At 47.2% G+C, this 19,634-nt stretch overlaps 1 protein-coding gene across 4 annotated transcripts in view; it reads left to right on the top strand.

Annotated features, from left to right (window-relative positions):
* WDR7 (WD repeat domain 7) overlaps window positions 1-19,634 on the top strand; it is a 516,060-nt gene that overhangs the window by 396,257 nt on the left and 100,169 nt on the right. For all 4 annotated transcript variants that reach the window (XM_068251301.1, XM_068251300.1, XM_068251299.1 and 1 more), the window contains 2 exons: window positions 9,979-10,128; window positions 14,322-14,404. In XM_068251301.1, coding sequence (XP_068107402.1) covers window positions 9,979-10,128; window positions 14,322-14,404 — 233 coding nt within the window. The remainder of the gene's footprint in view (window positions 1-9,978; window positions 10,129-14,321; window positions 14,405-19,634) is intronic.

The raw sequence follows: 19,634 nt of genomic DNA, 5'->3' as shown, positions 1-19,634 counted from the left end.
TTTCAGCCTTATTTTTTCTATCCTATAAGTTCCTATACCTGTTCTAATGTGGTCTGTCTTACTGCAGCCTTTCCTAGTTGCACAGTGGCTGTATTATCTCTGTTATTTATTCTAATCTTCTTTCCTCTGATGGCTTTGTCGCACTCAGGCAGGAATGTGCTGCTTTGCTTGTGATAGGATGGAAGCTATACACACCCTCTCCAGGCCCCCTGCAGGTTCTGTATGAGTCACAGACTGAGCTCCTACAGGCACTTACCACTCTCTGGGGTTTCTGCTGGTCAGGTAGACTGTTCTGTTTTATAGTTGCTGCTCTGCTTGTGTAAAACAGGGAAGAAAGGGAATTAAAGGGTTTAATTGCAGAGAGTACGAGAGAGCTGTGCCACTTTATTGACTGTGCTAGAGAGCTGTGCCACACTATTGAGAGTACGAGAGAGCTGTGCCACACTATTGATGGTGCTAGAGAGCTGTGCCACACTATCGTGGGTACTAGAGAGCTGTGCCACACTATTGATGGTGCTAGAGAGCTGTGCCACACTATCGTGGGTACTAGAGAGCTGTGCCACACTATTGATGGTGCTAGAGAGCTGTGCCACACTATTGAGGGTGCTAGAGAGCTGTGCCACACTATTGATGGTGCTAGAGAGCTGTGCCACACTATTGATGGTGCTAGAGAGCTGTGCCACACTATTGATGGTGCTAGAGAGCTGTGCCACACTACTGATGGTGCTAGAGTGCTGTGCCACACTATTGATGGTGCTAGAGAGCTGTGCCACACTATTGATGGTGCTAGAGAGCTGTGCCACACTATTGATGGTGCTAGAGAGCAGGGACGAGCAGAAACTACGCCAGTACGAATTTACGCATCGTAGTTCGCATCTACGCATCGTAGTTCATAGGCGAAGTTTCAAACCTACGCTTATGAATTTACGCGTAGTGAAGTACCGCTACGCATAGCTTACGCCCACTATGCGTAGTTAACATGTGTATTGCGTAGTGAACTACGAATGCGTTACTCGCGTCTAATTTTTCCGCATGCGATTGTATGCATACAAATTTACGCATTGGAAAGGGGAATGTACGCATAGAAGGGTTTCCAGTATATGTCTTTCTAAAGAAATTAATGCGTACAATTTTCTGCATACAGGCATAAGTATCCGCATACACTACGCTTCGCACTACGCGTAATTGCGTATTTTAACGCGTATTCGACTAAATGCATACGAAGCGAATATTTGTTTTCGAAGCCGTAGTTTGGCGAAACGTAATTGCCTAAAACTACGCGTATTTCCAGCGTAGCGAAGTTGGCTGACTACGACCATCCCTGCTAGAGAACTGTGCCACACTATTGATGGTGCTAGAGAGCTGTGCCACACTATTGATGGTGCTAGAGAGCTGTGCCACACTATTGATGGTGCTAGAGAGCTGTGCCACACTATTGAGGGTGCTAGAGAGCTGTGCCACACTATTGAGGGTGCTAGAGAGCTGTGCCACACTATTGATGGTGCTAGAGTGCTGTGCCACACTATTGATGGTGCTAGAGTGCTGTGCCACACTATTGAGGGTGCTAGAGAGCTGTGCCACACTATTGAGGGTGCTACAGAGCTGTGCCACACTATTGAGGGTGCTAGAGAGCTGTGCCACACTATTGAGGGTGCTAGAGAGCTGTGCCACACTATTGATGGTGCTAGAGAGCTGTGCCACACTATTGATGGTGCTAGAGTGCTGTGCCACACTATTGAGGGTGCTAGAGAGCTGTGCCACACTATTGAGGGTGCTAGAGAGCTGTGCCACACTATTGATGGTGCTAGAGTGCTGTGCCACACTATTGATGGTGCTAGAAAGCTGTGCCACACTATCGTGGGTACTAGAGAGCTGTGCCACACTATTGAGGGTGCTAGAGAGCTGTGCCACACTATTGATGGTGCTAGAGAGCTGTGCCACACTATTGAGGGTGCTAGAGAGCTGTGCCACACTATCGTGGGTACTAGAGAGCTGTGCCACACTATTGATGGTGCTAGAGAGCTGTGCCACACTATTGATGGTGCTAGAGAGCTGTGCCACACTATTGATGGTGCTAGAGAGCTGTGCCACACTATTGATGGTGCTAGAGAGCTGTGCCACACTATTGATGGTGCTAGAGAGCAGGGACGAGCAGAAACTACGCCAGTACGAATTTACGCATCGTAGTTCGCATCTACGCATCGTAGTTCATAGGCGAAGTTTCAAACCTACGCTTATGAATTTACGCGTAGTGAAGTACCGCTACGCATAGCTTACGCCCACTATGCGTAGTTAACATGTGTATTGCGTAGTGAACTACGAATGCGTTACTCGCGTCTAATTTTTCCGCATGCGATTGTATGCATACAAATTTACGCATTGGAAAGGGGAATGTACGCATAGAAGGGTTTCCAGTATATGTCTTTCTAAAGAAATTAATGCGTACAATTTTCTGCATACAGGCATAAGTATCCGCATACACTACGCTTCGCACTACGCGTAATTGCGTATTTTAACGCGTATTCGACTAAATGCATACGAAGCGAATATTTGTTTTCGAAGCCGTAGTTTGGCGAAACGTAATTGCCTAAAACTACGCGTATTTCCAGCGTAGCGAAGTTGGCTGACTACGACCATCCCTGCTAGAGAACTGTGCCACACTATTGATGGTGCTAGAGAGCTGTGCCACACTATTGATGGTGCTAGAGAGCTGTGCCACACTATTGATGGTGCTAGAGAGCTGTGCCACACTATTGAGGGTGCTAGAGAGCTGTGCCACACTATTGAGGGTGCTAGAGAGCTGTGCCACACTATTGATGGTGCTAGAGTGCTGTGCCACACTATTGAGGGTGCTAGAGAGCTGTGCCACACTATTGAGGGTGCTACAGAGCTGTGCCACACTATTGAGGGTGCTAGAGAGCTGTGCCACACTATTGATGGTGCTAGAGAGCTGTGCCACACTATTGATGGTGCTAGAGTGCTGTGCCACACTATTGAGGGTGCTAGAGAGCTGTGCCACACTATTGAGGGTGCTAGAGAGCTGTGCCACACTATTGATGGTGCTAGAGTGCTGTGCCACACTATTGATGGTGCTAGAAAGCTGTGCCACACTATCGTGGGTACTAGAGAGCTGTGCCACACTATTGAGGGTGCTAGAGAGCTGTGCCACACTATTGATGGTGCTAGAGAGCTGTGCCACACTACTGATGGTGCTAGAGAGCTGTGCCACACTATTGATGGTGCTAGAGAGCTGTGCCACACTATTGATGGTGCTAGAGTGCTGTGCCACACTATTGAGGGTGCTAGAGAGCTGTGCCACACTATTGAGGGTGCTAGAGAGCTGTGCCACACTATTGAGGGTGCTAGAGAGCTGTGCCACACTATTGAGGGTGCTAGAGAGCTGTGCCACACTATTGAGGGTGCTAGAGAGCTGTGCCACACTATTGAGGGTGCTAGAGAGCTGTGCCACACTATTGAGGGTACTAGAGAGCTGTGCCGCACTACTGAAGGTGCTAGAGAGCTGTGCCACACTATTGATGGTGCTAGAAAGCTGACTGTATTTGGTCACACCGTTTGGCCAAAACACTTCTCCCCTTCTCATACCCAGATATTCCTGAAAATTCGTAGCTGCAGTAACACTTTGATTGCTCATATTTTTAAGTGGAACCCCTGTACAGACTAATGGAGCAGGCGCTGACCGCTCTCTGGGGTTCCTGCTGGTCAGGTAAACTGTTCTGTTCTATAGTTGCTGCTCTGCTTGTGTAAAACAGGGAAGAAAAGAAAATTAAATGGTTTAATTGCAGAGTTATCCTTTAAAGGAGTTAATAGGTCATATCATATACAGGCACAATCCATTACAGCCTTCTGTTCAGCATGTAGCTGTACTGAATGTGCTACCATTGCATATCCCACTTCCCCATCACTGCTAATTGCCTTGCCTGCAGTAATTGCTGCAAGATTCACCAAAGTGCCCAACATGCAGTTTCGTCCCTTTTTCCTGCGCCTCTTGCTCACGTCAGTAACCCTTTCTAAGAAGAGAACCTATATTTAGTGGTCATAAAAGTCCCCATCGCTGTACGTAAAGTAAACCTCCAGACTAAAAAAATCTACTCTGCAGCACTGAAAAGGCTTGATGTTTCTTTAACAGTTTCACAGCATCAGAACTTTGTTATTGTTACCTACTGTAAGTACTGCCCGGGCATTTTCCCCCTGATGCTGTGAAAAGCATGATTGGGTTTCTGATGATGTTGTTCTCCTTCTGCTGTTTTAGAGCAATTTTTTTTCTTACATTTTAAATTTGAGATTTGAAGCCTAGCGTGCGCAGCTGGGAGGGGTGATCAGGACACAGGACAGTTGGACCTGTGTCTCATGGTCCTTGTCACCTCCTTTCAACCAAAAAGATGGCTGCCTCCATAACAAAGATGGCTCCCCCCATGAAATCACAAACATGTTCCTGTTCTTTTAAAACGAGGCGGGTAAGAGATGATATTACCTATCTATTTTAATTAACATAACTAAATAACTTAATAACAGTATGATTGTTTAGGCTGGAGTTCCCCTTTAAAGCTCCACTCTAGCCCTATTTGCAGAGCTTTTTTGCCTCTCTTTCAGCTGGTTTTTTAGGTGACGTCAACTCAAATGAGCACAGACACTGGCCACTGCTTGCATCACAGACTGTCTGTACTTTAGGCTACAGACAGTCAAAAAAAAAAGGCTATTTTTTGTCCTCCCACACACACACCAGTTTTGGGTAGCCTGAGGTGCCCCCCAGAATTAGACAACCCCCTAGTATTAGTAGCCAGAGGTACCCCAAGTATTACTAGCCAGACATGCTTCCCACTGAAGTCAGAGGAGCCTCCAGCAATAGCTAGCCCCCAGCAGTGATCTGCAAACTTGGCGCTCCAGCTGTTAAGGAACTACAAGTCCCACAATGCATTTGCCTTTATGAATCATGACTGTGGCTGTCAGACTCCCGCAATGCATTGTGGGACTTGTAGTTCCAGAACAGCTGGAGAGCCAAGTTTGCAGATCACTGCCCCCAGTATTGGTAGCCAGAGGGTTCACAGCATTAGGAAGCCCCAAATATAGATGACTTCTCTCCTTCGCTCTGCTCGCATTACTCTGCACCTCAGGGGGCCCACTGAGGACCCCGTTATCACCGCTGGTCATTGCCTCTGGGCCCGAACACGTTGAGTATAGCGCAGGAGACTTGGGTGCAGCCGGCGCCACCATAGGCCGTAATAGGTATTACGGCTATAGCCATGCACAATGAGTAACTTCGGTGCCGTGAGAAGACGGAGCTGAGGTTACTTTTAAAACACTGTAATTCGGCTATCCGTGGCGGCCTGGAGGGGGAATAGTAATTAACGCCGCCGGGACTTGTGCAGGAGCAGGGTGAGCCGTATATCGGCTGTATCCTGTGCCCAAGTCTCCCGGCGGCAATTTCATACGTACGCCTCTTTGCCCCCCTTGGCTATAGCCCCAGCTGCTATGTTGATCCCTACGCTACTGATTAAGTTGAAATTGGGCCCACCACTGATGATCACCTGTTTTTTTTTTTTGTTTGTTTTTTTAGTAAAATTTGCCGTGACTAGCATCCTCCAGCTCTGCAATCCAGGCAGCAGCACCAGTTTCACCCACAGAGACTTTAGTTTTCACACAGCAGATTCTAGTCATGTAATCAAAATGTTTTAAAAAAAATAAGTTGCACAAAATTGTTACAATGTATGCAGAGGAGCAGGGCCGGATTTACAGCTCAGGAGCCTATAGGCACATAAGGTCTGGCGCCCTAAACTCCGTCCCTTAACACAGGCCACACCCCCAAACCACAACCCCTTTTATTACATAAAATCACACAAGGTAATGTAGACATTACCAAACACAAGTAGAGAATACCAACAATGCAGATATCACCAACAGAATGTAGAATTTAGCAAATCTAGGCTGATATTGCTAAAAACAAGCAGATAATACAACTGTAATCCAGATAATAATCCTGCAACAGAGGCAGAGATTACAAAGTGCACCCCACACAAGCAATACTCCAGAGGCTTCTCACATCCTCCTTCAGACTACTGCCGCTGTCATTCTCTTGAAAATCATGTTCCCACCTCTCTTCATGCACAAACGTGGTCGTGCTGCATCTGCGCAGTAGCACAGAGCTGCTCGTGGACAAGCAGCTACGGCTTAGTTACTGCACAGGTTTGAGTGTACTTGTACAAGCATGACGAGGTGTGTGGCAGCATAACCTATCAGACATGCTCCACTCAGATACAGCAACAGTGGGGGCCAAGAGGACAGAAGCCTCCACAGGATCTAAATGCTTCCCTCTTCTTAAATATGTGTTTCTTTTTATTTAAAATAGTGCCTTGGGTAAACATTAAGTACACATGTAAAAACGTAAGGTGCCCTTACACTATTAATCTGCTGAAGCTGCACTAACATACTGCTTGATTGTAATTTTGATCAATTTCTAGTTGAAATAAACTGACATTAGCAATCGGGCAGGACAGTTCCTTGCTGGTAGATTGAGAACAGGCCTGTGACACATCTTCCCTCCTAATGCTGGTCTTCCTAGGGCTTCATGCAGAGTATTAGCAAAGCGAAGCGGTCTCGTTCACCTCTCCTCTGTGCTGCCATCATCTCCTGCTGCACAGGGTGAGCCCGTGAACTGGCATGGTATGTGAGTGCATACATGCTGCCGTGTCATTAGAAGACAGAAGCACACAGGAATGAACATGCAGGCTGAAAAGGTGAGCAAAGCCCTTCACTGCGCTAATACTCTGCAGAAGATTATGCTCAGAACAAAATAATGATGATAATGATAACAGTCTGTTAGGACATTAGCGTATGACTACGATAGGATTAGACAGTGATCTACTCTGAGTACAGTCAGAGACATGACTATGTACTCTGTAAAGTGATGCAGAAGATGCCAGTGCTATATAAATACATAATAATTATATGTTAGGACATTTCACTATCAGTATGGTAGAATTAGAGTGTGAGCTCCTCTGAGGACAATCAGTGACATGGCTATGTACTCTGTACAGTGCTGCAGAAGATGTCAGTGCTATATAAATACATAATAATACTAATATGGTAGGACATTAGACTATGACTATGGTAGGATTAGATTGTGAGCTCCTCTGAGGACAGTCAGTGACATGACTATGTACTCTGTAATGTGCTGCGGGAGATGTCAGTGCTATATAAATACATAATAATAATATGGTAGGACATTAGACTATGACTACGGTAGGAATACATTGTGAGCTCCTCTGAGGACAGTCAGGGACACGATTATGTACTCTGTAATGTGCTGCAGAAGATGTCAGTGCTATATAAATACATAATAATAATATAGGAGGAAATCAGACTATGACTATGGTAGGATTAGAGTGTGAGCTCCTCTGAGGACAGTCAGTGACATGGCTATGTACTCTGTAAAGTGCTGCAGAAGATGTCAGTGCTATATAAATACATGATAATAATAATAATAATAATAATAATATAGGAGGACATCAAACTATGACTATGGTAGGATTAGATTGTGAGCTCCTCTGAGGACATTATCATAGCTTGTGTGATAGACAGTTGGTTACTCTCTTTCCAGCCAGCTTGGACCCAGGTCTCTTGTCTGTCTGAACTACAAAGTTTTTAGTACCTCTCACTGTGCTTCACTCTGTTCTAGTCCTGCATCTCTTCCTGTGCAGTCATGGTCAGCTACATGTGCCCTCCTCCTCAGGATGATACAGTAGCACAGTGGTCTGGCAGTCTCTGTCCGCTGACCTGGCTCAAGACAGTCCAGACCTCTCTCTCTCTGGCAGTGTCTGTCAGTCACAGTCACAGGACTCAGCGCAATGAGACACACAATCTGCAGAGTCTGTGAATCTCCTCTCCCCTTTCCCGCCAGATACTGAACCTAGTACAGGGATATGTCAGGCGTGACAGGATGCGTGCGTGTCACTTTACTGAGCCGAAGGGAAGAACATTTTTTCAAATACCTGCCACTCGTGCATCCTGCATTTAGTGCCAGCCTGCTCTTCTAATCCTTGCACAGTCACACTCAACCCCATCCTCTTCCAACAGGAAGAAGCCGGGTTCTTTCTCCAATGCGGAGCCGGCTTCCTGCAGCGTTGCCTAGCAACGTTAACGCTGCAAGCAGGCTTTGTCTGTATCTCTTAGATGAAAGTGCGGGCTGCGGCATGTGACACGGAGGGCGCCGCTGACCGGGACACGGGGACAGACACTTCAGGATGGCGGGTGGGCGACGATCAGAGCTGAGGAACATGCGCCCCACGGAGCTGCACTTCTCCAGCCTCTAGTTCAGGCACTACTAACAGCGCTCTTCTCTCTGCACAGAGAGAGAGACAAGGGGAGTCAGGGGAAAACATGCCGCCTGTAGGCACGTGCCTAGAGTGCATAATGGTAAATCCGGCCCTGCAGAGGAGGTATTCTTTCATAATCACCAAGTTGCTCAGCCCTCCTTCCAGAATAGTGTGTGAGTACAGTAAGTAGGCTGGCCATGTGACACCTTTATAGAAATCCCTGCCGTGGGGGGCTTTCTATATACAATAAAGGAAAAACAGGTCTCCCTGTGGTGGGAAGTCAGTAACCGGTAGAACCATCAGATCAAAAATTCTTACTGTAAATGACAGCTACAGTACTTAGAAAAAAAGTAATTAACAGTACATTTTACTCTGGGAGAAACATACATCATATATATAGTATCTATTTTAAAACTTGGGGATTTTGTCATAGTGCCCCTTTTAGTGTATCGCCAGTTACTGAAACTGGACATTCTCAGGCTCTGTGGGCAATGCTACTACAAGGTGGAAGTTACAGACTGGTGCTCTCTAAAAAAGATGGCAGTCTATAACACAGATTGTCTGTGGCACAGGAAGTGGCCGCCATCTGTGCTTTGATTAGGTACTTTAGGAGAGATTTATTTGACATAAGTGAATCAAGGAGCTTAATGCGAACCTAACGAGAAAATAAACTGATGAGATAAACAATTATATTTATCCTCCTACTCCTAAAATGTACTTTAAGTATCCCAAGGTTTTCTTTTATATTTAAACATTTACAAAGTAGGTTGAATGTTTTACTGTCTCTAATCAGCGGGAGCTTATTAAGAATCCCAGAGATAGAATAAGGTCAATAGTTCATGCATTTTTTCCATCCCTGCCCTCAGAAGTTGTATTCTGCCAGGAAAACTTTTATGGCTGCAATTTGCTTATCAGTGAGGTTTACTATATTCCCGACAAGACAGAAGCGATCACTTCCCAGCCTAGACTGACTCTGCATTCACATGTTTATCTCATCTTGTCACCTATCGCCTCAGGTACACTTTAAACATGGCTTAAAGTTCCACAACCATCAGCCTAAGGTGGCCACTGACTGTATTATTTGCCAAACAATCGTTTACAAATGGTTCTTCATATGAACGATTGAAAATGATCGTTTGGGACCACTAATAGACAAAAATCTCCTAACCAATCCAATCAGAGTGATGGGATCGTTCCGAAAATTGGATCAATTTCATTAATCTACTTGGTTAGTAGATTTTTTTCCTTAAGTGGTTCCAAACGATCATTTGCCATCGTTCATAAATGGTTGTTTGGCAAATTGGATCATTAGTGGCCACCTTTACACAGATCTAGGCCTGGAGCAGGGCTCCGAATTTTCTGATATTCTTACACATCTGGGTTTCCCCTTGGTATTGCTGAAGACATCTATGTATCTGAGATAAGTGTCAGGCAGTGGACAGGCTCAATTTATTCCATTTCACCTGTTTGGGAGCACGTCCGTTCTACCTTTTCCAGCGATGAGTAGATGTGGTTGAGACAGCTAGAGTGAGTATTCCCTGGTGTCTCAGAAGTATTATCTGTATGATTTGTAGCTGTTCATAGGATTGCAGGTCTCCAGATACCGTAAGTGATGTCTTGTGTTTCGTGTTGTAATCTGTCTCCGCAGGTCCACCGACACACGGCCTTGGCTGCAAATACGCAATCGCAGCAGAACATCCACACTACCGCACTGGCCCGAGCCAAAGGGGAAATCCTGCGAGTTATAGAAATCCTCATCGAGAAAATGCCATCGGACGTTGTGGATCTCCTGGTGGAGGTACAGAATTCATACTGCCTTAGGCTTGCATTCTGTATACGTGTGCGTTGCAATCTCGGGCTTAGAGATGCAACATATCCGATCCCTGAAGAAGCAATTACATGAACACTGCTTTGTCACTTTTACTTGTTTTTAAAGAGACACTGTCAGCCACAAACTCAAATTCCATTTACCCACTGCTCTGTGATTAATATGCAGCCTGCAAGCACTGCAATATATTCAGAAATGTTTCTCAGTCTCTGTCAGCCTGGCTTTATTTATGCCATCGCAGACGAGAGGGAAGCTTGTCATCTCCTATCCCACATTCTTGCTCCTCCCTGATTGGCTGAGGGCAGTTCAGTGTGAAGTGGCGGAAATCTGATCTTGCTGTGCTCACATGTTTACAAAGCAAGCCGACTATCATGGTGCAGATTCTAGGAGGAAAAAAGTAAGGGAGGAAATGACATCAGGATTGGCTTCAGTCAGGCAAATGCCAGGTACAGAATTCTCTTTGTTTACCATATAAAATTCAATGAAATCAAAACGTGGACAGTACTATATGTCTGTTATGTAAATAGAACAAATAGTTGTCTACTTATATATGTGGGGGTTTTCTTCCTGGCATAGTATGGCTGACCCAGCTGAACCCAACAGAAGTCGGGAGAAACAAAAAAGTCTTATGCTTACCCATGGAGAGGGAAGAGTCTAGATTCTATTGAGCCTTCCCTGACCCTTCTGTCTCCTCGTTCCAGTGCTGTCACCCCCACTACATGTATTCGGCTAACTGGTCAAATAGGCCTTGTATCCCCCAGTGTTCCCGAAAACGGGATGCTCCATACTGCGCTTGCACTCATGCGATCATGTGCACTACAGAGCCATTCATCTTTGGAAACACTCGGGCACATGAGGGCTCCCGGAGGCGGTGTAATTTCACTGGGGGACAGCAAGGGAACAAGTACATAGAGGGGGGACAGAGAAGGCTCAATAGGATCCAGAGCCTTCCCTCTCCATGGGTAAGTATCAGACTTTTCGCTACAGATTTGCTTTAAAGAGAACCTATAACAAAAAAAAATTCCCCCTGGGGGGTACTCACCTTGGGAGAGGGAAGCCTCAGGGTCCCAATGAGGCTTTCCCCTCCCCTGTAGCTACAGGCAGTCCAGCGCTGGCTCCCCCGAAGTCTCCCGGAATCCTCCCTCGACAAGCGCTGATTTATTTACCTTTCCTGGCTCCAGCGGGGGAGCTGTTGCGGCTCTCCACGCGGAGATCAGCGAAAATAGCCAATCTCCGTCGCGTCCACTCTACTGCACAGGTGCAGGAGACTTGCACCTGCACAGTAGAGCGTGCCGACAGCGATCAGCTATTTCCGCCTATCTCCGAGCGGAGAGCCGATCCTGCGCTGTAGCCGGGAAGGTAAATATTTACATCCCCTACTTTTCAGGGAGCTTTATCGCCGCCGCCGTGGGGCCGAGGAGGATGGGGGAAGCCTTAACAGGATCCGGAGGCTTCCCCCACCCAAGTTGAGTACCCCCAGGGGAGGTTTTTTTCGTTACAGGTTTTCTTTAATACTGTTACTATCATGCCAACACACGCTAGAGCACAGGTGTCAAACTCCAGTCCTCCAGGGCCATCTTGCATGCCAGTGTTTAGGATGGACTGAGAAATGGGTTCTTACTTTTCCTGATACATTCCCATCAATTAATTTGTGCTGTGCCAAAAATGCATGAGGACCTCGGCCCTTGAGGACTGGAGTTCGGCATCCCGTGCGCCAGATGGAACTCGGCCATTCAGGGTCATCTCGGCACAGAACATAGTGTACGGCAGCCTGAATACGTTGCTGAATGATCGGTAGTGCCGGATCATCTTGGCCACGCACATCATCCCCTGCATGTCGGAATACGCTTCATCGCACGCCCTGCTGTGCGCCATAATGTTGTCCTCCATCAAACCACCATAGAAACAGTACGGCTGCTCTGGTATACCATAGCAAGGCATCTGTATGGTTCTCGTTCCCCACAATGTCGCCTGCAGGATTGAACTCGATTCTGACACGCGACATTCATTTTTCATGTGAATGGCCTCTTATACGTAGTATAAGAGCACAGGAAAAATCACAGAACAATCGTGCCCCTATGCAATTTTCAGTAATTCGGTAATTTAAATAATTTCCAACCCTTTTTTTTCCTCTCCCATCTTAAATCGCGAATGCAGCCCAATCCTGCCCGTACACACTTTGCATTGCTCCGGTATCATGTTGCAGTTTTAAAGAGGAACTCCAGTAAAAATAATGTAGTAAAAAAAGTGCTTCATTTTTACCATAATTATGTATACATGATTTAGTCAGTGTTTGCTCATTGTAAAATCTTTCCTCTCCCAGATTCACATTCTGACATGTATTACATGGTGACATTGTAAGGCCCGGTTCACACTTGCGGTGGCCCTCCGGAATCGCCGTGCCGGAGCCGCACCGCTTGCAGAACGGACGCACGGCATAGCAATGAAAGCCTATGCGTCCGTTCACATGCGTCCGTTCTGCCGAACCGGAGCCGGACCGGATCCGGGCCGGATCCGGACTCCGGCCTCCGTTCCAACATGCGCTATTTTTTCATCCGGCTCCTCTGGCAGCCGTATCCGGGGCGGAGCCGGACTGCACCATCCGGCCAATACAAACCAATGGGAACCGGAGAGCGCACAACACACTGGCTGAGAAATCCGGATGTTCTACCCCACTTCCTATGGGGATTGTTGCGGCGATATTGGATGGGGACACATGGGCAAGCATTTTGGAGTGGAGCAGCACAGCTGGATCCGGATCCGGAGATGTTGGCAGCATGTCGGAGGTGGAGGTGAGTGCTAAACAGCAGAGGGCCTGATTCCACAGGTCCCCCTTCTGCTGACCTCCCAGACCCCAACATTTTTTTTGTTTTTAACGTAACTTTTGCCAAACGGATCCGGATCGCATCCTGATGGACACCTGATGCAACCTGACCGGATCGGATCCGGATCAGAACCGTACGGTTCCGATCCGGTCCGGATCCGGTCAGGTCATCCGGTCCGTTTGGCAAACAACCGCTAATGTGAACCGGGCCTTACTGTGGGCATGTTATGTAGCTGTTTCTAGCTGTTCTGGCTGTTAGACAGCTATAAACAGCCATTTCCTGTCTGTGAACATTGTTACATTGTGGCAGTTTGCCAGGAGTACCGCAGTATTCAGAGCCTCTAGTGGGAGTGGTTTCAGCACAAAATTAGTCACACAGCGCCCCCTGATGGTCTGTTTGTGAAAATCATTCTATTTCTCATGTAAAAGGGGGTATCAGCTACTGATTGGGATAAAGTTCAATTCTTGGTTGGAGTTTCTCTTTAACTGAATGTATAGGAGTCCGTCTGCCATCTTAGTTCTGCTCTGCAGGTAGTGTCTTCATCCTCATTGGAGGGATTGTTAGGTGGGGGCGTGCCAGCTTCTGTCAGCAACTAACAAACCCTCCAATGAGGAGGAAGAAACTACCTGCATAGCAGAATTAAGATGGCCGATGGACCCGAGATTTAGGCCGTTCAGCGGCTGCTACACGGTCAATTTAAACTTTTTTTTACCGAAAACCGAAAAATTTGTTAGATGTCATGCTAAGCTAACCATGGATAAAGGCTTGTGGGGTTTAAACGAGCTCAAAGCGGAAATTTGTTAAGTTTTCAGCACAGCTGAAATTGTTTATGGGGATTTGCGGTGGGTCCCCTAAAGTAGACTAGATCCGCCTTTTTTAGGTCATTACAACAGAGCATTTGAGAGATATATATCGGCAGTTGGATGGTTGTATGTGTGTGTGAGATGTTGCAACGTGGCCACAGATCGTACATCTTTTATATACATTTATGAGTTGTTTAATAAAGAATTACAGTATATTTTAGTACATTTGTTTTTATGGATAATTGGAGCGCACACTCTCAACCTTTCTACTGTAAAAATGTTCTATTGCTTTCATTCTATGTATTTCCAGTTGCATGCACTTTATACATTGTATAAATTATACATATGCGTTGCATGTTGTCAAATCCACCCACATTCCTGGGGAAGTATACAGTTGCTGTGCCAGTGATTGGGGGACTCCCTTCAGAATTGTGTTTCGAGGCCCTGTGATTTGTAGTTGTGTCAGTGGAGGGGTTCATGAATTGAGAGGACTAACTTGGAAAGTGGCAATAATATGCATTTGCTACTCTTGTAGGTGATGGACATTATCATGTATTGCCTGGAAGGATCTTTGCTGAAGAAGAAGGGCCTTCAGGACTGTTTCCCATCCGTTTGCCGGTAAGTTGACTCTTTAACCACCCTGGAATTATGGGCGAGCTCTACCTTCTATACCCAACCCTCCTAGAGGATGTCCATTTACAATAGAGCGAATCTGCATGTGTTTTCTTCATGAATATTCGCGTAGCCAATCATAGTCAATGGGCCTGTTTCCACTAGCCCAAAAATCTGCACACTGGGCTGTGCAGAAAAAATGTGCACAGCAGAGCCAATAGAATTCCCACACCGCAAGGCTACTGTGCGATTCACCCCTAATGTAACTGATAGTAAAATCGCGTGCGTTTTCGTTGTGGGATTTTTCCATGCGTTTTCACTTAAAAACCAATGTTAATGCATAACGGCATTGACATGGTTAAAGTCACAAACCGTGTGCGTTTCCACGTGAAAACCAGCATACAAACGTCTACGAATCTGCATCCGCATGCGGATTCGTTTTCCGCACAAGAATTGCACCACACTAGTGGAAACGTAGCCTCACCCAAACTCCTAACCTTAAAGGAAGGGTCCGCACTGCAAAAAAAAAAAACTCCACTTACCTGGGGCTTCTTCCAGCCCCTGCCAGTCGATCTGTGCCCTCGCCGCAGCTCCTCTCACTCACGGTGATCGGGAGTGAGAGGAGCTGTGCAGTAGAGACCCGATGACGTCACGTACACCACGTGACCCGCACCGTGGAGCTCACATGAAGCCGACCCGGAAGCCGACCTGGCGAGGTTGGCTTCTTAAGCGCAGCACACACGGAAGTGAGAGGAGCTGCGGCGAGGGCACAGGTCGACTGGCAGGGGCTTCAAGCCCCAGGTAAGTGGAGTTTGTTTTTTCAGCGCGGACCTTCCCTTTAAAAGGAACCTGAAGTAAGAAGTATATGCCATATTTGTTTCCTTTTAAATAAAACTAGTTGTCTGGCAGCCCTGCAGATCTATTTGGCTGCAGTAGTGTCTGTTTCACAACAGAAAAAAGCATGCAGCTAATCTTGTCAGATCTGACAAAAATGTCAGAAACGCCTGAAAGTATTATAGAGGCAGAGGATGAGCAGGACAGCCAGGCAACTGGAATTGCTTAAAAGGAAATAAAAATGGCAGCCTCCCTATAACTCTCACTCCAGGTTCCCTTTAATTGGTGCTCATTTTTTGTTGCCACTGAATCTAAACATAGAGGGCTGACAACTTCTGTGCAACAGCAACGCAGCTACCAAGTGCCAGCACCTAAAGCATGTACTATAGTTATCGGTAAGCAAACCCCCCGGGGTGCTCATCCCAAGCACCCCCGCTGAAATCCCTCAGGGGGCCGGAAAACCATCCTCAGCACAGCGCTCTGCTTTTACGCTAACCAAGGTCGCGTTTAATGAAGAGAACATTTCACAAGCGCCCCATTTATCACAAAAGCTCCCATTGTTTAATAATAATAATGTTATATATGGAAACAAACACTTGCGCCGTTGATCATCTTTCATATACTGCCTGGAACTGTTTGTTCAACAGAATCCTTTTGTCGGAGGTAATTGAAAGCTAACCTTTTACTATCTTGCATTTTAATTACTGGCCCTTCTGTGATGAAACCCTTCTTGTAAAATGTGACTTATTTGCTGTCGAGTCTCTATTAAATTGGCTTGTTAATACCGACGAGCTGATACTGGCGTGTCGCAGAAGCTGCGTTCCTCGAGAGCACGGCGACAGCACAAGAACCAATGTGCGGGCCTGGCGGTTCTGCAAGTGTTGTATTTATTATTTAGTATTTATATAGTGCTGGCATCTTCCGTAGCACTGTACATTGAATATATTGTCTTGTCCCAGAGGGGGCTCACAATCTAATCCCTACCATAGTCATGTGTATATCTATGTATCTTATACTGTATGTATCATAGTCTAGGGCCAATTTAGGGGGAAGCCAATTAACTTATCTGTATGTTTTTGGAAAGTGGGAGGGAACCGGAGTGCCCGGAGGAAACCCACGCAGACACTGGGAGAACATATAAGCTGCGTGCTGATAGTGCCCTAGCTGGGATTCCAACCAGGGACTCAACGCTGCAAGGCGAGAGAGCGCTAACCACTACGCCACCGCGCTGCCTAATACTAATGTCTATTCCAGCACGATTACTGCGGGTATTCATAAAGAGGTGAGCTCGTTACCGGTCTCTGAATGTGCCGCAGTCCAAGAGTCCCGCTGCAAGGCGGAGTGCAGCTCTACGTGGTTTATATCTAATAATATCTGTGTAGGTGCCTTTTATTTTCCACTTAGAGGCCACCTAAAGGGAGAGGAATAGGAAGGAATAGGTCACCATTGCGGACCTCATTAAAAAAAAAAAAAATCTAATTTATAACATAAGCTTTTCTAACAAAATAGCAAAAATGTAAAAAAAAAACAAAAAAAAAACCTTCATTTAAAATGCACATGACATGACAAGGTAGACATGTGTATGTAGTGTGACATTTCTGTGGTCACTCAGTCTCCTGTGACATATCGGTGGTCACTCAGTCTCCTGTGACATATCGGTGGTCACTCAGTCTCCTGTGACATATCTGTGGTCACTCAGCCTCCTGTGACATATCAGTGGTCACTCAGCCTCCTGTGACATATCTGTGGTCACTCAGCCTCCTGTGACACATCTGTGGTCACTCAGCCTCCTGTGACATTTCTGTGGTCACTCAGCCTCCTGTGACATATCTGTGGTCACTCAGCCTCCTGTGACATATCTGTGGTCACTCAGCCTCCTGTGACATATCTGTGGTCACTCAGCCTCCTGTGACATTTCTGTGGTCACTCTGCTTCCTGTGGCTTCCTGTGACCTATCTGTTGTCACTCAGCCTCCTGTGACATTTCTGTGGTCACTCAGCCTCCTGTGACATATCGGTGGTCACTCAGCCTCCTGTGACATATCGGTGGTCACTCAGCCTCCTGTGACAAATCGGTGGTCACTCAGCCTCCTGTGACATTTCTGTGGTCACTCAGCCTCCTGTGACATTTCTGTGGTCACTCAGCCTCCTGTGACATATCTGTTGTCACTCAGCCTCCTGTGACATTTCTGTGGTCACTCCGCCTCCTGTGACATTTCTGTAGTCACTCAGCCTCCTGTGACATTTCTGTGGTCACTCAGCCTCCTGTGACATATCGGGGGTCACTCAGCCGCCTGTGACATTTCTGTGGTCACTCCGCCTCCTGTGACATTTCTGTGGTCACTCCGCCTCCTGTGACATATCGGTGGTCACTCAGCCTCCTGTGACATATCGGGGGTCACTCAGCCGCCTGTGACATTTCTGTGGTCACTCAGCCGCCTGTAACATTTATGTGGTCACTCAGCCTCCTGTGACATATCGGTGGTCACTCACTCTCCTGTGACATATCGGTGGTCACTCACTCTCCTGTGACATATCAGTGGTCACTCAGCCTCCTGTGACATATCTGTGGTCACTCAGCCTCCTGTGACATATCTGTGGTCACTCAGCCTCCTGTGACATATCTGTGGTCATTTAGCCTCCAGTGACATTTCTGTGGTCACTCAGCCTCCTGTGACATTTCTGTGGTCACTTAGCCTCCTGTGACATTTCTGTGGTCACTCAGCCTCCTGTGACACATCTGTGGTCACTCAGCCTCCTGTGACATTTCTGTGGTCACTCAGCCTCCTGTGACATATCTGTGGTCACTCAGCCTCCTGTGACATATCTGTGGTCACTCAGCCTCCTGTGACATTTCTGTGGTCACTCAGCCTCCTGTGACATATCTGTGGTCACTCAACCTCCAGTGACATATCTGTGGTCACTCAGCCTCCTGTGACATATCTGTGGTCACTCAGCCTCCTGTGACATTTCTGTGGTCACTCAGCCTCCTGTGACATATCGGTGGTCACTCAGCCTCCTGTGACATATCGGGGGTCACTCAGCCGCCTGTGACATTTCTGTGGTCACTCAGCCGCCTGTGACATTTCTGTGGTCACTCAGCCTCCTGTGACATATCGGTGGTCACTCACTCTCCTGTGACATATCGGTGCTCACTCACTCTCCTGTGACATATCAGTGGTCACTCAGCCTCCTGTGACATATCTGTGGTCACTCAGCCTCCTGTGACATATCAGTGGTCACTCAGCCTCCTGTGACATATCTGTGGTCACTCAGCCTCCTGTGACATATCTGTGGTCACTCAGCCTCCTGTGACATATCTGTGGTCACTCAGCCTCCTGTGACATATCTGTGGTCACTCAGCCTCCTGTGACATTTCTGTGGTCACTCAGCCTCCTGTGACATATCGGGGGTCACTCAGCCGCCTGTGACATTTCTGTGGTCACTCAGCCGCCTGTGACATTTCTGTGGTCACTCAGCCGCCTGTGACATTTCTGTGGTCACTCAGCCTCCTGTGACATATCGGTGGTCACTCACTCTCCTGTGACATATCGGTGGTCACTCAGCCTCCTGTGACATATCTGTGGTCACTCAGCCTCCTGTGACATATCAGTGGTCACTCAGCCTCCTGTGACATATCAGTGGTCACTCAGCCTCCTGTGACATATCTGTGGTCACTCAGCCTCCTGTGACATATCTGTGGTCATTTAGCCTCCTGTGACATATCTGTGGTCACTCAGCCTCCTGTGACATTTCTGTGGTCACTCAGCCTCCTGTGACATTTCTGTGGTCACTTAGCCTCCTGTGACATTTCTGTGGTCACTCAGCCTCCTGTGACATATCTGTGGTCACTCAGCCTCCTGTGACATATCTGTGGTCACTCAGCCTCCTGTGACATTTCTGTGGTCACTCAGCCTCCTGTGACATATCTGTGGTCACTCAACCTCCAGTGACATATCTGTGGTCACTCAGCCTCCTGTGACATATCTGTGGTCACTCAGCCTCCTGTGACATTTCTGTGGTCACTCAGCCTCCTGTGACATTTCTGTGGTCACTCAGCCTCCTGTGACATATCGGTGGTCACTCAGCCTCCTGTGACATATCGGGGGTCACTCAGCCGCCTGTGACATTTCTGTGGTCACTCAGCCTCCTGTGACATATCGGTGGTCACTCAGCCTCCTGTGACATATCAGTGGTCACTCAGCCTCCTGTGACATATCTGTGGTCACTCAGCCTCCTGTGACATATCTGTGGTCACTCAGCCTCCTGTGACATATCTGTGGTCACTTAGCCTCCTGTGACATTTCTGTGGTCACTCAGCCTCCTGTGACATATCGGTGGTCACTCAGCCTCCTGTGACATATCGGGGGTCACTCAGCCGCCTGTGACATATCTGTGGTCAC

Source organism: Hyperolius riggenbachi, chromosome 1 (genome assembly GCF_040937935.1).
Source record: "Hyperolius riggenbachi isolate aHypRig1 chromosome 1, aHypRig1.pri, whole genome shotgun sequence".
NCBI lineage: Eukaryota > Metazoa > Chordata > Amphibia > Anura > Hyperoliidae > Hyperolius > Hyperolius riggenbachi.
The sequence above is the reverse complement of the archived record's forward strand: the minus strand, read 5'-3'. Positions and strand labels throughout refer to the sequence as shown.